This window comes from Electrophorus electricus, chromosome 17 (genome assembly GCF_041902795.1).
Source record: "Electrophorus electricus isolate QZ-2024a chromosome 17, ASM4190279v1, whole genome shotgun sequence".
In the NCBI taxonomy this organism is placed as follows: domain Eukaryota; kingdom Metazoa; phylum Chordata; class Actinopteri; order Gymnotiformes; family Gymnotidae; genus Electrophorus; species Electrophorus electricus.
The window spans coordinates 15,369,075-15,390,000 of NC_137513.1; the positions used below are offsets into that span (position 1 = coordinate 15,369,075).

A 20,926-nucleotide genomic window follows, 5' to 3' on the forward strand; every position below is an offset into this window, starting at 1 on the left:
TGTCTCTGAACAGGGGCCATGGCTGGCTCTCAGATACCCACAAACAGGTGTCAAGGCTGCGACGACCAAGGAGTGCTCAAAAAACCTAAACGGCCTTTAGTGAAAGAACCATGTGGTTTGGTAACAAATGTTTCTGACTGCGCTACCCTCCACAGGCACGCGTCACACTGGTATAAAAAGTAATAAAAAGCACAGATTATGTGTAAGCGACACCACACCAGCCTCCAGCTAGCTTAAAAAGCAGCCAGGGACTTACATCGGTTTTACACTGACATGGAAAATAAATGGTGAACTTGGATCATAAGTTCCATCTTAAAGCAGCATAAGTGCAAAACACTATACACGATTAGAGCGCGTTCTCAGGGTCAGTCATCAAGCAGATGATTTGTGAAGGGAACAGATGGAATGTCAGTTGCAACCTGTTCAAAGCTCAAAATCATAAGCAGTGTAAAAGTGTGTAGAACAAAGCGTGATGAAGAAATAATGTGATAAATGAAATCCTTTGATAAATTCAAAGCTGTCTATGTCCTATTAACAATGTATTTTAGAAATATCCTTTTCACATGAACCACCCTCCATTACTGTACCCTTATTTTTTTAAAAACAAAACTGTACACAGGTATAAACTAAAATGTCTAGGAAAGTCATAAAAATGATCAAAGAAAAAGTAGCTTTAAAAGTTGGCAAAGGTACTAAAAGGACAATTAAAAAGGAGATAACAATTACGTCTAAGACTAATAAATTATAATTTTTATTCCACTTTTAAAAACGTTTAAATATTAAATAATAAAATAAATAAAACAAACTACAAATTACTTCTTTTTTTTCTTTTCTTTTTTTTCTTTTTTTTTTTTCCCGGTTACAGACTCTGAGCCATTTGAGTGTTAAAAATTAAATTACTTTTATCAGGAACTGTAAACACTGTGTAATTTCCAATGAAAACCAGCAGCTCCCAAAGATTAAATATATACATTATACTATCAGTCGGCAAATGGGCGGTGCTAGGGATTTGTATCCGCCCGTTGCATTTAAGTTCAATTTCAAAGAAGATACTTTTATATTCAGGCGACTCTCAGGCTTTGCGTTTTGTATTTTGCGGAAAGGGTGCAGTTAGTATAGATTTGGAGTTTGCGCTGAGCGCATTATTTACCAGACGCTTGGATCAACTAGAGCGTGATTACTTTGATGCATTGGTAGTTGCAGTTTGTGTATGTTTGTGACAGGAAAAAAAAAACTATTATAAGGAAGAAAACAACTAAATATTAAAGAAAATTACTTAGCGGACAAACAATTTTCACCCCAAATTTGATTTTCATTTAATGTAAACATGGCGAGCGATCCTCCAGTTCGAAGTCTGAAGGAAATCGACTTTAACAATTTAAGGGTAAGTTTGAGATTTTAGTGCCGACTGAATCGATCTGATGGAGGTGCACCTGTCTGTGGGATTATTTTCGTTTAAAAGCTAAAATTATAAATACATTTTTGCGTCATAGCGATTTCACTGCGTTCCAGCTCACGGTTACAAATGTAAAAGAACTGTTGAAATAAACGTTCTGTATTTGCCATTTATTTGTGTATCCAGATGTAGTGTATCAAGAGATGCCGGCTAAATCGTCACTTGTGATGCTGTCTGTAGGAATGTTAAATGTAGCGTGACAAATTGATGCATTCACATGTTTTTGACGTGTAGAATAAAATGTAGAAGTTAAACGTCTCCGTTATTCCATAGAGGTCCGAAGAGCGCAGCCGCCTTCTGTGAGCTGTCTTACTGCGCATCTAATTGCTGTGCTTGAGTCGTTTATACAAACAAAATTCCTCACTGTTTCCACGTATGCCCTGCCGAACTGTACCTTCGAGTTCACAGCAGTGCTGCTAAAATGCTTAACACAGAAAAATAGTAAGATAAGTCTGTTCAAAAATGGGTGAATGGGTCAGTGTGATAGTCTATGTGCCAGTGCATTTAGGTTCGGGTACTAGTGTTCATCTTTAAACTAATGTAAGCTTGCTGCCTTAAAAGAGGTAAAGGTGTCGTTTCAGCACAATCACGGGTGTGAGTGTTAAGTGGAAGTGTTAATCTGTGGTTTTCAGTCTGATTTTGTCTTTGTGAGAAGTTGCTATATTACGTAGATTCAAGGAAAGGAAAGACAGGCCTTTGTATTCTTTCTGCTGTGTGTGTGTGTGTGTGGGTGTGTGTGTGTGTGTGCGTGTGCGTGTACATGTACAGTACCTGTCAAAAGTAAAGGGTGGCTGCTTAGATATTTGTTTCAACAATAACAATATTTGTTTAACACGGCTTAATCACATATGTGTTGTTTCATTGTTTTTATACCTTTACTCTTTTTGTATAATGTAGAAAATAGTGAAAATAAGAGTAGGAATAGCTGAGTAGGTGTGTCCAAACTATTGACAGGTACTGTGTGTGTATGTATGTTTTTGCATCATAGAGGACTGCATGGCACCATGATGCAAAGGAAGGTCTTGCTGTATTTAAAGGAATGCATAGTTAGTTGGCCATTACACATTGTTATATAGTACCTGTGGTAATGTGCTTAATAACAGAACCTTTCTATGCAGAATGCTCTCACTTTCAATCATCCGTGTTCATGTTTGTGCATCTGTGTGTGTGTTTGCATTGGTTTGTGTGTGTGAGCTCCTCTGCTGCTGCACTCTATTCTGGTGGTCTCAGCAGGATGAGGACATCACTGCACTGCCTCTGCAGAGAGCAGCTGCCTCTCCATCTGCTGTCTCATCTCCTGACTACCTGCACCCATTCACAGCCCACTGCTACCGCATGTGTATGCGTGTATGCGTCTCTGTGTGTGTCTGTGTGACAATGAGTATGAATATGGGAGACAGAGATGGTGAGATCACATTTTTGCTCCCTTCTGAGTAAGGCAGCATGGGATTGACGGGTTGTGCAGGTGTGCTGGTGATGTGTGTGTGGTGTGTGCAGCCAATGATGCTGTATGTAGGCGCCATGCTGTGGGACAGGGCAGTGGTGACCTGGTTGTCAATGTGAACGTGACCTGTCTTCCTCTCACTCAGTCCAAATACAGTGGAAATGCATTGTTTTTTTTGGATGTGTTAACCACAGTGGCATGAGAACAGCAGAGCGGCAGGCTGGGCCAGAGTGGAATTTGTGTGTCTTTGTATGTGTGTGTGTGTGTGTGTGTGTGTGTGTGTGTGTGTGTGTGTGTGTGTGTGTGTGTGTGTGTGCGCCTCAGTGCATTAGTCTTTGTGTCAGTCTGTATGCTAATATTTAGCTGTCCTCAGCAGCTCCCTCCCCATGCCTATTGACCTACTTGCTGTTGCTCTGAGTTACAAAGTGTGTCTGTCACGGCAGGTTATTCTCCTTTTATATTTCATGCATCATGTTTTCAGTTACATTTCACTACTGCCAGTATATCTGCCGTCATTCAGTGCACTGTGCCCATGCAGGCTTAAAGCCATTGCACAGTACTTACACAAGTAAATCCTATTATTTATTGTAACAGTACTTATGTACTTTCAAGTCTGTCTGCATCATGCCAGGCATGAACCCACTGTAAGTCCAGACCTGAGTGACCATGTTAGATGATTTCCAAGTAGCGTGTGGTGGCTCTGAGTAAAAATGATCTGATTGGGCTGGATGAGGGTAGCCCCAGCATGCTTTCTGGAGATCAGGGCTCAGTGTTGACACTCTTGCAGCATGCTGGGTATCAATGGTGGAGCTGTATGTGGGGAATTTTATAATGGGGAATGGGAGCAGAGCCTTGGGATGGGGGGGGGGGGTTTGGTACACCATGTTCTGCTCTCAAATACCCATAGTTTCTTTACAAGGAAATGGCCTGTGATGTCAGTTTAAGTATGAGATGTTGATGGTACGTTGGGGTGAGTGTGTCTGTGGTTTTCTGGTTCGGCAGGAACTCCTGAAAGTGATCAACGGCTTGACTCATTGTCTGAACTTCACATAGCCATTACTTTTGTGACTCAGCATAAAAAACACCAGTTTGTGTGTGTGTGTGGGGGGGGGGGGGGTGTATGTGTCTGTGAGATGGAGAGACACAGAAAGAAAGTGACATAGAAGGTGTGGAGGAAATAAGACTGTAAATTGTCAAAGATGCATTCTTACTGGACAGCTGAGATTAGTTTATCACAGCCATTTTGTAATTGGGGAGCTCTTATGCTTCTCTCCTGACATGTAGGCCTTACTCACTGACTCATGTCTTATGTTCATGCTGGGCTTTTCAGATTCAGTTTTGTAGAAGCACATGTCCCCCATCCTATGACTGCAGAGGCACTGGTTTTATTTACAATGTTTTATTTTAATTTTTCATCCCAATATGGAAGCCAGTAGTCGTATACCCACAAACAGCACACAACAGCTGGGATTCAAACCTTAAGTGCGCCAGCAGACCTTTCGCTCATGCATGCCACAGTGGCTGCAGAGGCTGGCATGATTATGCAAATGAGCACATCTGCTGTCTGTGGCTCCAAACAGAGACGTTTCAGTCACAGATGTATGTGTGGGAAAGGAACTGGCTTGGTGTACACAGACAGTGATATAAGGCAGTGAGAATGGATGTCAGATGGACTGATGCAGGAAATAGCCCAATGCTGAGCTATCAATGGTGAGATATCACAGTGATCATGAGAGAAAATGACCCCTAATGATCATAATATCCACTTATTAACTGATTTCTTTTAAGATTTTGAAGATTAAGAGTGTAGTCTTAGTTTGTCAGAATGCAGAACTCTGAATCACGTTTTGGTAATGACTGTGATAGGAGCTGTAAGGATGTTATTGTCTCTTTGTAGGACCCTGTGGGAATCTTTGAGATGATGCAGAGAGTAGGCAATGGCTCATACGGTGAAGTGTACAAGGTAAGACCGCATCATTCCATTCTTCATCCCTTTTGGTCTCTCTACATTTTGTCTCTCTAAATTCACATAGTTATCATCCGCTAGCTGTATTAGTCATGACACACCAAACGTGTTAAGACTGACCCTTTTGGTCTTGCCCTGACCTGCTGTCTGTCTGCTGCCTCCTCTTCATGCTGTTAAGGACTGGACATGCCTGTCTGATTCTCTTAAGGATTATACACATACACACACACACACATACAGACACAGACACACGCGCACACACACACACACACACACACACACACACACACACACACACACACACACACACACACACACACACAAACACACATGCACATACACAACCAGGCATTCACCTATGCACTCCTGTGCTATTTGCCACTCCACAGGGGGAGTTTTTTGTCAAAGGTAAGATGCTTGCAGCACTGTACTGTCCCAGGAGTAGCATTGGTACAGAGAGCTTGAGCAGGAAGCCTCCATGTCTCTCTGTGGGCTAGGAGTGTGTGCTTCACGGGGGACTGCAGGAGACTCTCTTTCCTTTTCCTGTCCCTCATATGTTTCATTTAGTTAACAATCCCTGAAAAGCTCTTCTTGTATTACCTGTAAGAGGAAGAGGAGGCAGAGGAGGAGGAGAAGGAGAGGCGAGGGGGAAGTGGGGGAAAAAATGAGGAGGAGAGGAGGGGAGAGGGGGAGAGGGAAAGGTGCAGATGCTGGTTGACAGACAACAAGCACTTCCTATGATGACAGTGGCCAGGTCAGTAGATGATGTACTTCAGCTTAATAACTTAACATCACTTAAAAAGTGTTTAATGATATTTAAGAACTGGGTTATTACAATATTCTTCTCAAAATACATATTCTGAAAAGTTGAGCAACATATGTCTTTATAAAGCCTTATTTTTCTGTTTTTATAGTGTTATGCCTGCAACTTATCCCATGCACAGATGTTACAAATATATTTATAATGTTTTATGTACACAGTATTAAAAATCGGGTATTGCAAACAGCTTGTATTTGTGTGTGTGTGTGTGTGTGTGTGTGTGTGTGTGTGTGTGTGTGTGTGGCTTCACTTTGTGTTTCTGCTGTCACATCTTCCTATGCTGTCACACCAGCCTGTGTTATCACATCCACATCCCTGTGTTATTACATATCATATCCTGTGCTGTCTTGTCACCCTGTGCGGTCACCTCTTTCCTCAATCAGTGGGGTCCTCTATGGAATGTGGAAGGAATGGTCTGTATCTCTGATGAAGATGCTTCATCTCCCTCATGCTGTTCCCATAAGGGGCAGTTAACACTGATCAAGTCAGTCAGAAAGTCCTCTTTAACCAAATGATTCTTTTGAGAAGACAGTATTATTGAATTGCAATTGCTTTGTTCTTCACTGAGTGTTAGTTCTGTTCCATACCAATCCATACCTTGAGTACTTCGAACCTCACGTATGGTGCGGCTTGAAATACCATGCTTCAAGTCTCATGGAAGACATTCCTAGACGGTGGAATGCACTTACACTTGCTGTCCGGACATAAGTAATTATGTTGATAAGCATGGCACATTGCAGTATTGTGCAATTCTGTATCTTATAGAACTAACAGTGAAGCACTTATCTCACTCCTTGTCTAAGAAGGGTAAGGATCACAGCCATCAGCAAGCTTGCTGGTTACGAAAAAAGGACAACCACTAGTAAGTGCTAGTTCGTTGACAAAAAAAATTGTTTTGCCATCTAATATAAATGACCCCCAAAATAAACCAATGAGTGAATGTATTGCTTAGTAACGAGCCCTAGTAGAGTCTTGGCATAATAAAGGTTTCGGTTTAGTACAGTGTTGAATGGTAGATTTACAAAGAGATATTATACACTAATAATGAATATTTAGTTAAGTAAAGACAACAGATCCAAAGCACAATTTAATACATATTAAAACATGAAAAAGATTTTTCAATTAACCCATTACTAGAAACCGTCACAGCCCAAATGAAACATTTAATGACAGAAAAAATAAAGAACACTTGTGGCACTCGACAGTGACAATGACAACATAAAATACAAATGTAGGATTATATTAACAGTGGCTACACACTACTTGACACTAACACGAACAATGAGGCTCACACTGACAGGGGTTTAAATAAACGGACATACAATCAACATTAACCCCGTGCAGGTGCGTGTCATGATGGAGGGCGTGGCAACAAACCTAAAGTCCCCTGCACACGGTGGGCCATACCATGTGACTCGTGGGGGGGGGAGCATTCCGTGACAGAAGGAAGGCGGACTTCAAGAGTAATACATTTATCAAAAATATAATTAACAGTCGAATAACAAAACAAATGAAACTGTAATTTGCTACATATATCCCCACAGCATGAGAAAGTTATTTTAGGCTATGACAATCTGTATGTAAGAAATTATTCACTAGAATAGCAGCAGTTTCAGTTCTATTTAATCAGACACCTGCAGTCTGCAGGGGAGAGTCAGAACATGTTAGTCATGTTTCTGCAATAGTGGTTACTGGATTTCTGTGGCAGACTGAGGGCCATCAATAACTCCCAAATTAAGTTCTCATTCTTCCTTTTCTCTTTATCCATACAGTACATACTGCATGGGAATGTGTAACTGGGTCACAGGAAATGATGAGCCGGACTCTTAAGTTGCCTATTAACATGTATGGTAGACTGGGTGTGTAGGGATGTGTGTAGGGATGTGGTGGTGGCATCTGGGATACAGTTTGTGTGTGTAGCTGTGGTCAGCCCCATTACTCTGGCTCTGCTGCTCTGGAGCAAGGCAGAGATGGGTGGGGTCTCGGAGAAGGGAGCAGCCCTGCTTAGCTGAAGGTCACTGACAGTTTGCTCATCTTCCCCATGCTGAGTCACATCAAGCCCCAGCCCGCTGGTATCTCTCTGTAGGCTTTCTGCTTGTTGTATCATTTTAAAAATTATGCGGAACCCGGACTCAAGTGTTTTCTGATGCACCAGAAAGCACAGCCAATTGGAATTAATTTAAGAGAAAAGGCATACACCCTGAGGAAAGACTTTTTCTCCTCAGAGCTCACATCTTGGCTTTCACACATGCCACCCAGCGTAGCCGCTGATGGTGGCAGCTGGGATACAGTTTAGCTTTGTTTCAGGCAGGGAAAAACATTACTGCACATGTTCCTTCATCACAGCATTATGGGAGGAAATGAGACAGGGTGTTGGAACCCCTGCCCCTTTGCTGAGGCAGGACTCTTTCAAAGTTATTCTGGCAATATTTGTTTCAGGCTATGGCATAAAAATACCTCTGGTGCCTGTCTGGAGAGAGAAATACACCTGATCTTAAAGCTTAGAGAGAGGAGCTTTGTTTCTGACTCCATCCTGTATGACTGCGCTGTTGATCAGGTAGGGGAATGGGAAAGCTAAAACCCTGAGAGACAGCAAGGGATATTCTGTCCACATGAGCTGTTGCACCTGCCTATCTTTATAATAGGCCTCAGTAAAATTTATTTCTGGGTCTTCTTGTATTGTCAGAGCTGGGGTTTCTCTCTCTCCCTAAGCTCTTTCAGACAAAAAGTTAAAATAAGGTTTTCCTATAAACCCCGCCAACATTCCAATCATTTGGCTTTTCTGTATTTATAGGTTTTTCTCCACTCCAGCAATTCAGTTTTAAACTGAGTAACACTCATTCAGAATCAAAGGCACTGTGGATCAGTGTTTGAGAGAGTCAAATGACATCATAAGCTATGTCTGCTGGTGTGTGCTGGATAGAGGAGGGTGAGGCTCAGCATCTGGAGAACTGCAGTAACGGGAGTGGGGGACATGTGACCCAGCTGGACACTGGTGCACTCTCTATCACCTACCAGCAAGTTATTGTTACTTTTTCTGAGGTGTTAATTATCGGAACTCACAGGGGCTGTCCTGCTATGTATATTGGTTTCTCAGTTTTACCATACATCGCTACTGGTGTCACGGTACGGCCCCTCCTTCTAGACGTCTGTGTGTGTGTGTGTGTGTGTGTGTGTGTGTGTGTGTGTGTGTGTGTGTGTGTGTGTGTGTGTGTGTGTGTGTGTGTCATCCCCGTGTATCACACCTGTTCCTCGTTTTGTGTCGTAGTCTTGAGTGTATATAAGTCTTGTTTAGTTGTGGATGTTTGTCAGTGTTTAACCTTCCGTTAGCCTGTGTGCTACGCTTGTTGTATGTTGTGTGCTAACAAACGTCACTGTGCTCTACACGGCTCGCGTTTGCGACCTGCCGTGCCAGCATCATGGGTGTGTGAATGAGGTGTGTGTGTACCTCTGCAAGTGTGTACATGTTAGAGGGTGTGTTAAAACTTTAGTGTTATTAATTAAATGAATTTTCTGGATGCATTCTTCCTTGTAATATTCCACAAACACTCCTGCTTAATATTTCCAAAATATTTCCTTTTATTATTCTCCAAATATTCTTCTGCTTATCATTCCAGAGCCATGAAATCTAATTTTACTGGGCTGTAAAAGAAAGGCCTTGTCACGGCAGGCGCGTCATCCAGCAGGAGACACACACCCACTTTTGCACAGAACCATGCATTGCACCTGCCCCGGTCCGATTCCCCCGTATACTGATCATACTCGCATGTTCCTTGTTTCCCCTGTCTTTAAGCCCACAGCTTCCACACATTAGCGGACCTTTGAGCGACATGCCGCTCATCAGTGCTAAGCCTACGCATTGGCTACTTTTGTTTTCTTCATCACTGCGTTGCAGCTTATTGACCTAGTTGAGCAATGGAGAATAAAGACACATTTGCCTCACCCTTGCCTCTCGCTCACTCTGTTCTGCCACTGTCTCAGGCCTCAAACTGTAATCACAGAACGATTCGGTCTGGGTATATATACCTTACAGGCCAAAAATATTGAACATGAGAAATCACACATGAATTAGCTGTTGGAATATTTGTACTAGCTGTATTGCCCTCCAAGGATTTTAAATATGCTCAAATATTTGACTACCTTTAATAGCAAGGACAAAAGAAGCCAAAACACCTCTGTGTTTTTCAGCATTAAATAAACTTGCATGTTCATTCTGTTTTTTGATGTTAGTAACTTACGCACGTTGACAAGAACTATACTAATTTGCATGCCATCCAGAAGCCTCATTTATAGCGGCGGATAAGCCGTTGGTCTTCTGAGTTAGCCGTGAAGCTTGAAACTAGAGAGTTTGTGATGTTGACAGTGGTTGGCTCAGCTGGGCATTGTTTAGGGAGAGCCCTGCAGGGCCTGGATAGTAGAGCCTTGTGTTTCTGCTAAAGTAAAAAAAAAAAAAAAAAAAATGTCTTTTGTCCAATATGTGGAAAGAATGGTTTTATTTCATTTAAAAATACCATAAGGTTTTCAACGCTGTTGTGACAATAAGCAATCTATCAGATGCCATTTCCGTTCTTCAAATGGAAACTTTTTTGAAATATAGTTTTTTTAACACACTAGATGCAAAATACATCTTGTCTAGACTTGTTCTTTATCAGCATATGAATCTTTCATTTCGTCCCGAGGAACTTTTAATCTCAGGTGTGCCTGTTATTTCTGCCTGACAGATCTGATTACAGTCTAGTTCCAGAGAAAGTGGTAATGAAAGGAAGGTTTTCCCCTTAATGTCTGGTTGTACGATTCACACAAATATATATGTATAAGCCTGTATAAGCAAAACTTTGTATTGCTTTGTGAAACACCTTTGGTCCTTGGAGCTAAGGACTCGATGGCTTCATGATTTCTCCCACAGGGTCTCCTTCACCCTGCACTTTCACAAGGGATTCTCTCTTTCTAGATGCTGTTCTTCTGTGGTTTAATATGTTTCTCATAATTATATATAGCCATTTAAAAATCCCAAATATAGGAAACACGTTATGTCTGAATAATTTAGAGGCATTCCTCAGTGTTCGTGAATATTTAATGAATCTGATTCTGGAGTTCTGCTCGTAGATACATTCATTTTACATGTGGCTGAGGTGTTTTATGTGGATCCTCTGTCCTGTCATGGGTTATAGACTATATTGATGTAAGGTCATGAGAGAACCTGGTTTGCTGTTTTTTTGTGAATGATACTGGAATCATAGTCAGAATAATGATAACTGCAGCACTTTATTCACATAGAGAGTGCTTTCAAGTCTGTTCAGAATGAACATTGGAGCCGTATTAAAAGTATTTATTAATAGGAGATCAACCAATAGGAGAATCTACTCTGTGAACAGAACCCCCTCACAGCAAACCTCACAGCACAGGAATGGCTATGCGTGTGCGCGCCATGTGCAGTGTGTATGTGTGCACTGTGTGTGTGTGGCAGCAGCAGAATGAGATGGACGTGTAGACAAACTGTAGCCTCTGACACTGCCCTTCATGGCATGGCAAGATAATCCTGCATATTTGGGGATTTTTGGTCATTTCACTAGTGTACCGCTACCATTATTCATCCTAGAGTTCCTTAGGATCAAAATCAAACTGATCGGTAGGCTATCAAACTGATCGGTAGGCTCGTTACATTTACATAGAAGCATCAAGACATTTTCAAGCTACTTAAGACCAATTCCATGTTATTCCTGCCATACATGATGGAGCAGGCCTGTCTGTGTGCTACAGAGTTGGAGAAAGCAAACATAGGGTGTCAATATTATTTGTCATCACTATAATTATCACTATAATTATTTTTAGCTCTGCTGAAGTGTTTACACACTTGCTGTAAAAATTCCACCATGATTAATATTGCCTATTCATCTATAACTGAAGGTGAGTAACACCTTGTTATGTCCTCCGTCTTGTTAATAAAAAAAAAAAAAATTAAAAACAACATTCTTAATACATATTGCAGTCCATCAGTACTCCAACACGCAGGATTTAAAATGATCGTTGACTAATGGTGATGTACAGAATGTCTTTTTCAATTTATGGGCATTTATAACTATATTTGGATAATAAAGATTGCAAATGCTGAGCTGCTACTGCAGAAATAATCTGCATTCTCCGTTTTCCACCAGACACCAACAGACACGTGTAACGTGTGGTGGCCCGAGTGCCGCAGGGCGAGGGGCAGGACGCACAGACTCTTTTTGACATGGACGAACATTTTAATTGAAACATAAAGACGACGGCACTCGCGTGTTACAATGAACGCAACACGGTTACCACTGAACAAACACGATTACATTTAACAACGGCAAGAAAAACCTTTAACGTTCACACATTCCGCCAACAATAACCGACCGAACTGCACACAAAGACTAACACAATACAGGTGTGTGCAGGTGTGACTACAAACATGACCCTCCTACTGCATGTGGCTGGCCAATAACCCAATAAACCAAACTTGACTGTTAACCTGACCCTCAGTTCCAAAAAAATTACACAAATTCTATACTTGTCTTCTATGAGAGAGCTTGTCCTCACAAGTGAGAGATCACTGCATGTGATGTTCTTTTATCATTCTTCTTACCATGACTGATATAACAGTAACTTTGGTTTTACAGACTGCGCATATTTCTCGCTAACATAAAAGATTACCACTGTTACTCAACATCAAAACAGAGTGCAAAGTAACCAAGCTCCTCGCAGTATATTTAGAAAATGGGTTTGTGATTGGGATATGATGGAGCTCAAATCAGAGGAAAGAGGAGCACCTTGGCAGGCAGGGAACTAGGCTCTGGAGACAGCATGGACCATTGTCTCTGTAGGGAGACCCCTGGGCTGGAGCACAGAGCGGCCGCTCCACCGCAGACCAAGGCCTGGGTGTTGGCATCCGTCCCAGAACCCTCACCATGGTGAAGGTGTGAGGTTGCTTTAACTGCCACAAGCATTGGACCATGGTCAGGTATGGGGGTATGGGGGGTGGGCAGGGTGGGTGAGATAGTTTTTCCATTTAGCATTAGTGCTGTTGCTTTGGGGGTAGTGGCAGGAACTTCAGTTCAGGACTAAGAGAGCAAGGTAAATGTGACAAGAAGAGGTAATCTGATTTATATGGTAATGAGAAGACTGTGTGTGTGTGTGTGTGTGTCAGAGAGTGTCTGTATCTGTGTATGAGAGCGCACAAACGCGTGCTGATCTGCTTGTTTGTGTTTGAATGGTTGTGTGCATAAACAAACTGAATGTGACGTTTGTTGAGCCATAACTGAGGAAGAATACCTGATCTTATCATCCCATGATGTTCATGTTTTGCTTACAGAGGTTGGTCACATCTACACACACACACACACACACACAAACAGTGTGCTTCCAAATCTTTATCATGCTCACGTCATGAGTAGCAGAGCCACTCCCAGCCAAGTGTTTCCTTTAGGAATGCATTTACGCTAGGGATAAGTGTAGTAGCCTTCTCTCATGCTACACACACAGACTTGATACATGGAGGAAATACGTTGTTTAGATAGTCAGGGCCTGTGTTCAGCATTTTATTCATGTGAGAAGAGAGAGAGAGTGAAAGAGAGAGAGAGAGAGCAAGAAAAATAGAGAGAGAGAAAGAGAAAGAGAAAAAATTAGTATTAATAGCTACCCCTGTGCTGTGTAGTCTATTGCTGAAATTAAGAAAATTACTTCCTTCTTCCCAAAGCCAAAGGTCCAGCTTTATCTGTGCAGGCTCTGACCCAGCCCAGAACTTGCCAGACTAATCTCAGACCAGTTTGAGAAAATCAGTGCGTGTGTGTGTATGTGTGTGTGTGCATTTGTTTGTTTGTTTGTGAACCTGAGGTCAGGGGTTTGAGTGCCATGGCCTGGCTGAATTAAGTAATGTGCTGGGGGAGGGTCAACACAGACTGCTCCGTGTACTTCTCTGTAAAGCATCTTTGAAATTTTACATCGCATGACTAAAGGACAGTGGAGCGTGTCAAGGGTTTTTAATGGACAACATGCCACACATACATAGAGAGTTGCAGAGAGATGCAAAAAGAGCGAGTGGGTGAGTAAGTGACTGAGTCTGTGCATGTGGTTCACCTGGCAGTAGGGGCCTTATTGGTGGATTTAGCCTTTAACAGAGTTTTTGGTCCTTTCCTCCAGGGCTACATGCCCCATGTACCCCATCACAAATGTCCAGTTCTCTGATCACTAGCCAAGAGGTAATTAACTGATGTTGATAACCCCCCGAGATGCCCACACCTGTCACGTCAGAATCTCCTCTTCACTGTCCCTGTCTCCTAATCTTCCAAACTTGCTCAGTTTAATCATGTACTTTTGATTTGCTTGTTCAGTTTTGCTAAGTTTGCCCTCTGGTCTGCTTATACCCAGTCCTGCGAGACATCGCAGTCTTTAGTTTCTCTCTCTCTCTCTCTCTCTCTCTCTCGTCTGCCGCTGTGAGGAGGGAGTGGGGAGCAGGGCATTCTCTTTCAGGCAGCTCACCCCCTCTTGCTTGCTGGATTGGGCAGCAATAATCAGTCATGTCCTCTGGTAAGAAGCCAGAATCAGGAGCTGAAGCATCTAATCATAAGTCTTTCCCTCAGGGATGTGTGTGTTTTACGTCTGTGTGTGGTGGGAGGTCTGGCCTGGGTAACAAAGAAGCTCATGCTGATACTAATGAGATCACTCATCACCTCTCCAAGCCTCCAAGATGTGTGAGTGCACGTGTGTGTGTGTGTGTGTGTGTGTGTGTGTGTGTGTGTATGTGTGCCTCTGTGTTATAGGTGTGTGAAAGGAAGAATATAACTTTATATGAGAGGGGTGGTAAAAACAAACAAACAAAAAACCTTTGCAGTAACCTGCATATATAAACTCATAACTATATACTGACAGACCATATGACTGCCTCAGTCTCTGGGATCAGGATGACCAGCAGAGACTGAATGGGCCCATGGCTTTAACATTACAGCATCAGTTCACCCTACAGCAGCTGTGATTAGTCTCCTGATATAAGGATCTATAAGGGTCTACATGGTGGCTGTCTCCAAGACAAGTGGATCAAGTGGACAAGTGATGCATAGCTGTGTGTATGCATGTGTGTGTGTGTGTGTGTGTGTGTGTGTGTGTGTGTGTGTGTGTGTCAGAGAGAGAGATAGAGAGAGAGTGAGACATAAGGGTCATGTTGTGGCTGTTTTCCATACTGACACATGATAAATTATAATTGTGAAGCTTGTCTTAAGAAGCTGGTCCGCCTGTAAATGTCAGAAAAGGACAAAGTTCATAATCTGCCCCTATGTGGCTGTAGATGTTTGTTCCTGTGTGTCTGGGGGAAACCATCTCAGTGTTCCATCTCGGCGACCCTTGACTGGTAGTGTCAGCCTGCAGGAGAACACGGACTGCATCAGCCACACATGTAGGTGTGGATGTAGGGTGAAGGAACTTGCAGCGAACCTTGCATATCTTCTTAACCCTTCGATCTGACAAACTCCTTTGGGATGTTAAGACATGCTTGTTCTTACATCTCTGGGGGCAATAAGACTCATGCCTTCAAGTCAGTGAAGTTTTATCTTCAGGATGGTGAATTTTATTTGTCTCCAGCATGGTGGACATATTAAAAAACACAATAGTTCAAACCATTCTAACATCAATTTTTATGCATTATGGTCCCTAAGAGCATAAACCAATACGGCAATATCTTCTTGTATAGATTTATTTATTTCAAAATAAACACAACATATCTTTTCCTTGTATGAAGCAGAAATCAATGGTGTCTGGAAGTGCATGAAGCTGTCGCTAGCCTTCAATATATAAGTATAAGTTACTGTACAGTTTAGCACAGTTTTCTACACTTTGGTATTTTTGTTTAATTATATTTAAGGCACACAGTTCCAAGAAATGTGACAAAGATGTTTTATACTGAGGGATAAAATGCAATTAAAAATGGAAAGGCTACTTACATTCTTGATGCTAGAGCTTTCATAAAGCATAAAGCATAAAACTAGCATAAAGCATTCCAGCAGACATCAGGTCATACTCAGGTGTATGTGCTCTCAGGTTGCTAGTGCTAGAATGGTAGGCAAAGTGTACCTGACATACATGAATTTCAAATAATTTTATAATTGCAAATACATAATGAATTGTAGTTGAATTTAGAATATTTGTTGATAGCAGTATGCGATCTTCCATGCGATCTTCTCCGATTGGCTGCCCATTTGTTGACTCAGGCTGCCTTGCGTAATAGTGATGGCAGATTGCAGTGCTTTTGGGTGGCGCTGCAAGGCCCTGTAGTACTTTGCATAATCACACGAATCACTGCACTTCACACGTCTCACTGCACTGGTTGGGGGCTCCTCTGCATTAGAGAGAGAGGAGCCCCCAAACACTGATGAGTTAGCTCATTCATCTGCTTTTAGTATTGATGCCCCCTCTCCTCTTTCCTGATGAAGGGCCAGTACTAAGAACAGAACAAAGCTTTCGCTGCCTATTAGTAAAGCTGCTTTTCAGAACTTTTCTGGCTGCCTGCTTTGTGTTCATTTAAATTCAAATGGCAAATCATAACAGTGGCAAACTAGGTCATGGCTTGGGTTGATTGTGTGGTTTGCTTAGTACTGTTAGACTTTGAGCTAATGAGGCTGAATTTTAATACATCATGCAATAATTTTGTGTCTTTATAACACAGGTCATTAGTATTATTTTGAAAATTGCAACGCATTTCTCTTCTTGGGTTGCGGATCATAATTTGACCCTTTCACCACTGCCACCAAATGCTCTCTCTCTCTCTTAACATCTCTCAGTTCAGTTCAATTTTCAATTCAGTAAGCTTTATTCCCATGACCATATTTATTTACAGTATTGCCAAAGCAGTATTACAGTTAAACCACATGAAAGAACTTTTGCAATATTAAGTAAATTAAGAACTCTATGTTAATAATAATTGACATGAAAAACTGTAATTGGCATGAAATGTTCTTTCCTCTCTCTTGCATGTTCTCTCTCTCTCTGTGTCTGTCTCTGTCTCTCTGTCTTTCTCTCTCTGTGTGTCTCTGTCTTTTTCTCTCTGTCTCTTTCTCTCTCTTTTCTCTCACTCTGGTCTCAAAGATGCTGAGATGAAGGCCAGCAGTGATCTTCACTATCATCGTTTTTAAGTGACATGTCAACCGTGAGGACTGCAATCTGCCCCCCTTCCTCTCCCCTCCCCCTATCTCCTCTCCTATTTCATCCTCTCCTCTTCTCTTTTATTCTGTCATGTCTGTATCTCTCCTACATCCTCACTCACAACCTCAAGTCTCGGGTTGCCCTCTTGGCAAAGTGACTTGACCTGTTTGAGCAGTCTGTAGGCTTTGCACACATACACACACACACGCACACACGCACACACACACACACACACACACACACACACTGTTAGTATTTTTTCTGCTACATGTAGGACAGCTGGGGACTAACCTGGTGGAGTTCCTGTCAGCATTTGGTCAGAAATGCTCATAATGTTGGAGCAATAGCAAATGTGTATTAACATATCAGGTTCATCTGATATCCAGGCTAGAGCTGTGAAGTCCAGGCCACTATATCAAGCAAATGATATCATTAATATAGCATGAAACAGTAGTACAACATAGTCTTGCTCTCTGTGAGACTTTCTAGAAGTCTTGTAGGAAACCAGGATGTTTTTTAGTCCCCATAGTAATTAGTAAAAAAAAACTAAAGCAGTGATGCCAAACAAAATAGCAGACGGGAAAGGAGGAATCTATTTGTGCAACAGGCCTGTATACTCGCATGTTGTTGTGTGTGTGGGTGTGTGTTGGTTTGTGTGTATGGGTAGGGTACATTAGGTTATATGAAACTGCACATGAGTCATATGAAAATAACATGCTGATGAAAATCTGAGTCATTCATCAGGGGCCCTGGAAAACAAGTCTTTTCAGTTTGAAAATCTGGTTCAGATCAGTGTATGGTTCCACAGGGTTCAGGACATGGACGATTTCTGTTATAAACAATTAAGTTAGGTATGAATAACCTTTGTAATCAGTGCATCCAGGTCACCTTTGGGTGTTATGTGAAGGCCTTCCACTTTTAAGTGGAGCAAGTGACAAAGGCAGACAGCTTCCTCATCTCTGTTTCCCACACTCTTTATATGACTGTCTCGAGTACAATGTTTCCAAAGCGAAATAAAATAAAACTGATCATTCTCAGTGGAACTAACAATAACAAAAGAACATATCAAGAACATGGAAATAAATAAAATTAACATCCCACAAAACAAAAAGAAAATGAAGTTTCTCAGGTTCCCTCGGGCTTGCTGTGTATTTTGCAGCAGCACTTACATGAAACAAGATATAGAACATGATACCAACAATGACCAACATCGAACTACACACACAGGTTTAACTAAGTATATGAAACAAAGAAATAGGTGCAGATGTGTGCAAGAGGGTATAGTAACAAACAAGGGAGTCACATTGCAGGGCAGGCACTGTATGTCCCTGGCTCTACAGGATACGCAGAGGGGCACGTCCACCCTGGGTCCGGACGTGCTGAGACGGACTTCGACCCACATATCACCAACCGCCCAGGGAGAGCCCATCTTGGTGGCGAGGACCCACCAAGTACTCATGGCTTATACCTGGAAAAGAGAGAGAAAAAATGGCAGAAGCACTAGCTGCAGACCTAGCTGGACCCACTAGATCACCCACATAGTGGTCCCAGAGGAGCCAATTGGCTCCCCATGGGCCTGGCCCGGTAGCACTGTGGCCCCCAAAGAAATTCCAGGGGGGTTCCCCTTCTTGGCTGGAACAGGCTGTGTCCTCCTTCTCCAGTGTGGCCATGAACTCTGGTCGAGGTCCTCTCCCCAACATCCAAGGAATCAGGCAGCAGCTTGGGAGGTCAGCAATAGGGAATTTGCTTTACTGTAGCAACATTTGCCAACTTCAGAATTGAAGCCAAACTGAGCCTTTGAATGGATGGTGGAATGATTAAATGATTGCATGCATTACATTTACATGACACCTTTATTCAAAGTGACTTACAATTATGACAGTACAATTTGGGCCTTGCTCAGCGGTGGGGCTTGAACAGGCAGCCTTTTGATTACTAGTCGAGTACCTTACAGGGTAATGTGTTTTCTTATTGCTTAAAGGAGTTGTCCATGCAGTATGTGTATGCGAGGAGCTCTGGGCTCTCTGGGCTCTCTTTCTGTGCAAAATCATCTTGTTCTTCAACACAAAAATGTGTTTCATGCAATAACAAGGAGTAGTTGGACATGTTCAATGTATGAGACGTATTCTGTTTGAAATTTCATTGCATGATTCTACTGAAATGTTTTGCCTACGCAGTGGAATCTTCCAAATTGTGAAAATGTGGTAATGCTCATGGAATGTGGAAACACTGTTCTGCAGTTCTAGAGAACTGCTTAAATCTTTTCTCATGGAACTGCCCTACTTTGCAGTGAAAGGAATACCTTTCACCTGTCAGTCAAACAGCTTTGACCTGTGTGAGTTCAATATTTGGTAAAGGAAGTGAAAGCACTTAATCAAACGGTTGGGTGTTTTCTTTGTGCAGGGTCGACATGTAAAGACAGGCCAACTTGCTGCCATCAAGACCATGGATGTGACAAAGGTAAGCTTCCTCTCTCCTATTACCTCAGAAACCATGCAACCCTGTCATTTTGGATGTAGTTGACCACTGTGGCTCATCCCTGCCAGCAAGGTGGCTACCAAGCTTGCGGTTCTCTGGCGGTTTGGGGAGCTGTTGTGCGTAATAAACGTTGTTGCAGTTCACCAGATGCTCATAAGAGGAGACTCATGTCTTCAAGAAGGGCTCCTCTATAGTTTTGTACCCGTTCACGTGCCTCTCCCCTTAGGTAGCCCTGTGAACACACTCAGGCCCTCTGATAAGCCACTCTGGAGGGGCCTTGTGCATGTTTATCATGTCTGCCCCTCAGACAGCAGGAATGCCAGTCCAATTGCATGACACATGCCATGATCCGCCGTTTTTACTTTCATTTTTATGTTTGTCTGTTTCTTCTACATTGCTGATTGTTTCTTCTCATTTTGGATAATGTCCTCTTGCCTTTTATCTTATTGTGCTTTCAAAAAGGGAGTCTGATATGAAAAACTACAACATGGAGAAGTTTCTGTTTGCAGTATGCAAACATTGGGTCTGTGATAAGCAGTATGCATACATTGGGTCTGTGATAAGCAGGATTTAAACCAGGGCAGGCAGCCCCACTCTGGGAGGCGATCTGTTGCACCACACCTAACTGAGCTCATTATGGGCTGCATAATTAGCTAATCAAGTATGTGTTGAACACAGATTGTTTCAAACCGTGCAGTTCTGTGGTCGTGCAGTTTCAGACCTTCCCACATTGGTGCATCGATTTAGCAGGTTAAATAAATAAAGCAGTTGTAAATGAACCAGTCTGGGCTCTGCACAGAACAGCCAAAGGACCTTAGTGGCTTTAGCTGGCATTAGTTGTAATTGCTGTTCAAGGTATGCGTGAGTGTGTGTTTGGAATAGCAGAGAAGCAATCCAGTCTCAGAAAGGAATATCCAGAAAGATGATCCAAAAAGCCTCACTACACAACCCACACACACACAGCTTCACACTACAAACACTACATACTCAAACATCAATTTCATGTCAGTTGGGTAGTGGGACTGTCCTCCTGGGAGCTACTTTATTCGTGCAAGTAAGTCAGTGTGATAACATGTAAGACAGGGTGACAATACTACAAATTCCATGATTCCCCAGTGAATGTGGCTCCAAAGCATTTAAAAAAACAAACATTTTGTTAAATAAAGGATTTTTCAGAATGCTTTCATTGTAATAACCTGACTGAGCTAATTGGAGGTCTTGACTGGGTCATTCATGTTCCATTTCAGGACCAGGAAGAGATGAAGGCTGAGATTAACATGCTGAAAAAGTACTCCCACCACCGCAATATCGCTACCTTCTATGGAGCCTTTATCAAGAAGAACCCACCAGGGATGAATGACCAACTCTGGGTGAGTTTGTGCAGTGAACACACACACACGCACACAGTAGAAGTACTCTTCTATATAAGGTGGTAGTATGAGTGAGAATAGTGTGAGAGAAAGTTGGGGGTGGGGGGTGAATGAATGTGACAGTGAAGAGTTAAATATAAAAGTATTCTTGGGAACTTTATCACTGCGTATGAGGAGGCGGACCTTCTCTCCTCTCTCCTGTCTCCTGTCCCCTGTTTCCACTTCCCTGTTCCCTCTC

The 20,926-nt window shown here is 42.3% G+C and overlaps 1 protein-coding gene across 3 annotated transcripts in view; it reads left to right on the plus strand.

Annotated features, from left to right (window-relative positions):
• The first annotated feature begins 1,058 nt into the window (after positions 1-1,058).
• Positions 1,059-20,926, plus strand: part of LOC113576476 (traf2 and NCK-interacting protein kinase) — a 32,219-nt gene continuing 12,351 nt past the window's right edge. For all 3 annotated transcript variants that reach the window (XM_027008561.3, XM_081699664.1, XM_081699665.1), the window contains exons 1-4: positions 1,059-1,384; positions 4,798-4,863; positions 19,244-19,300; positions 20,566-20,688. In XM_027008561.3, coding sequence (XP_026864362.2) covers positions 1,328-1,384; positions 4,798-4,863; positions 19,244-19,300; positions 20,566-20,688 — 303 coding nt within the window. In that variant the 5' untranslated portion in view covers positions 1,059-1,327. The remainder of the gene's footprint in view (positions 1,385-4,797; positions 4,864-19,243; positions 19,301-20,565; positions 20,689-20,926) is intronic.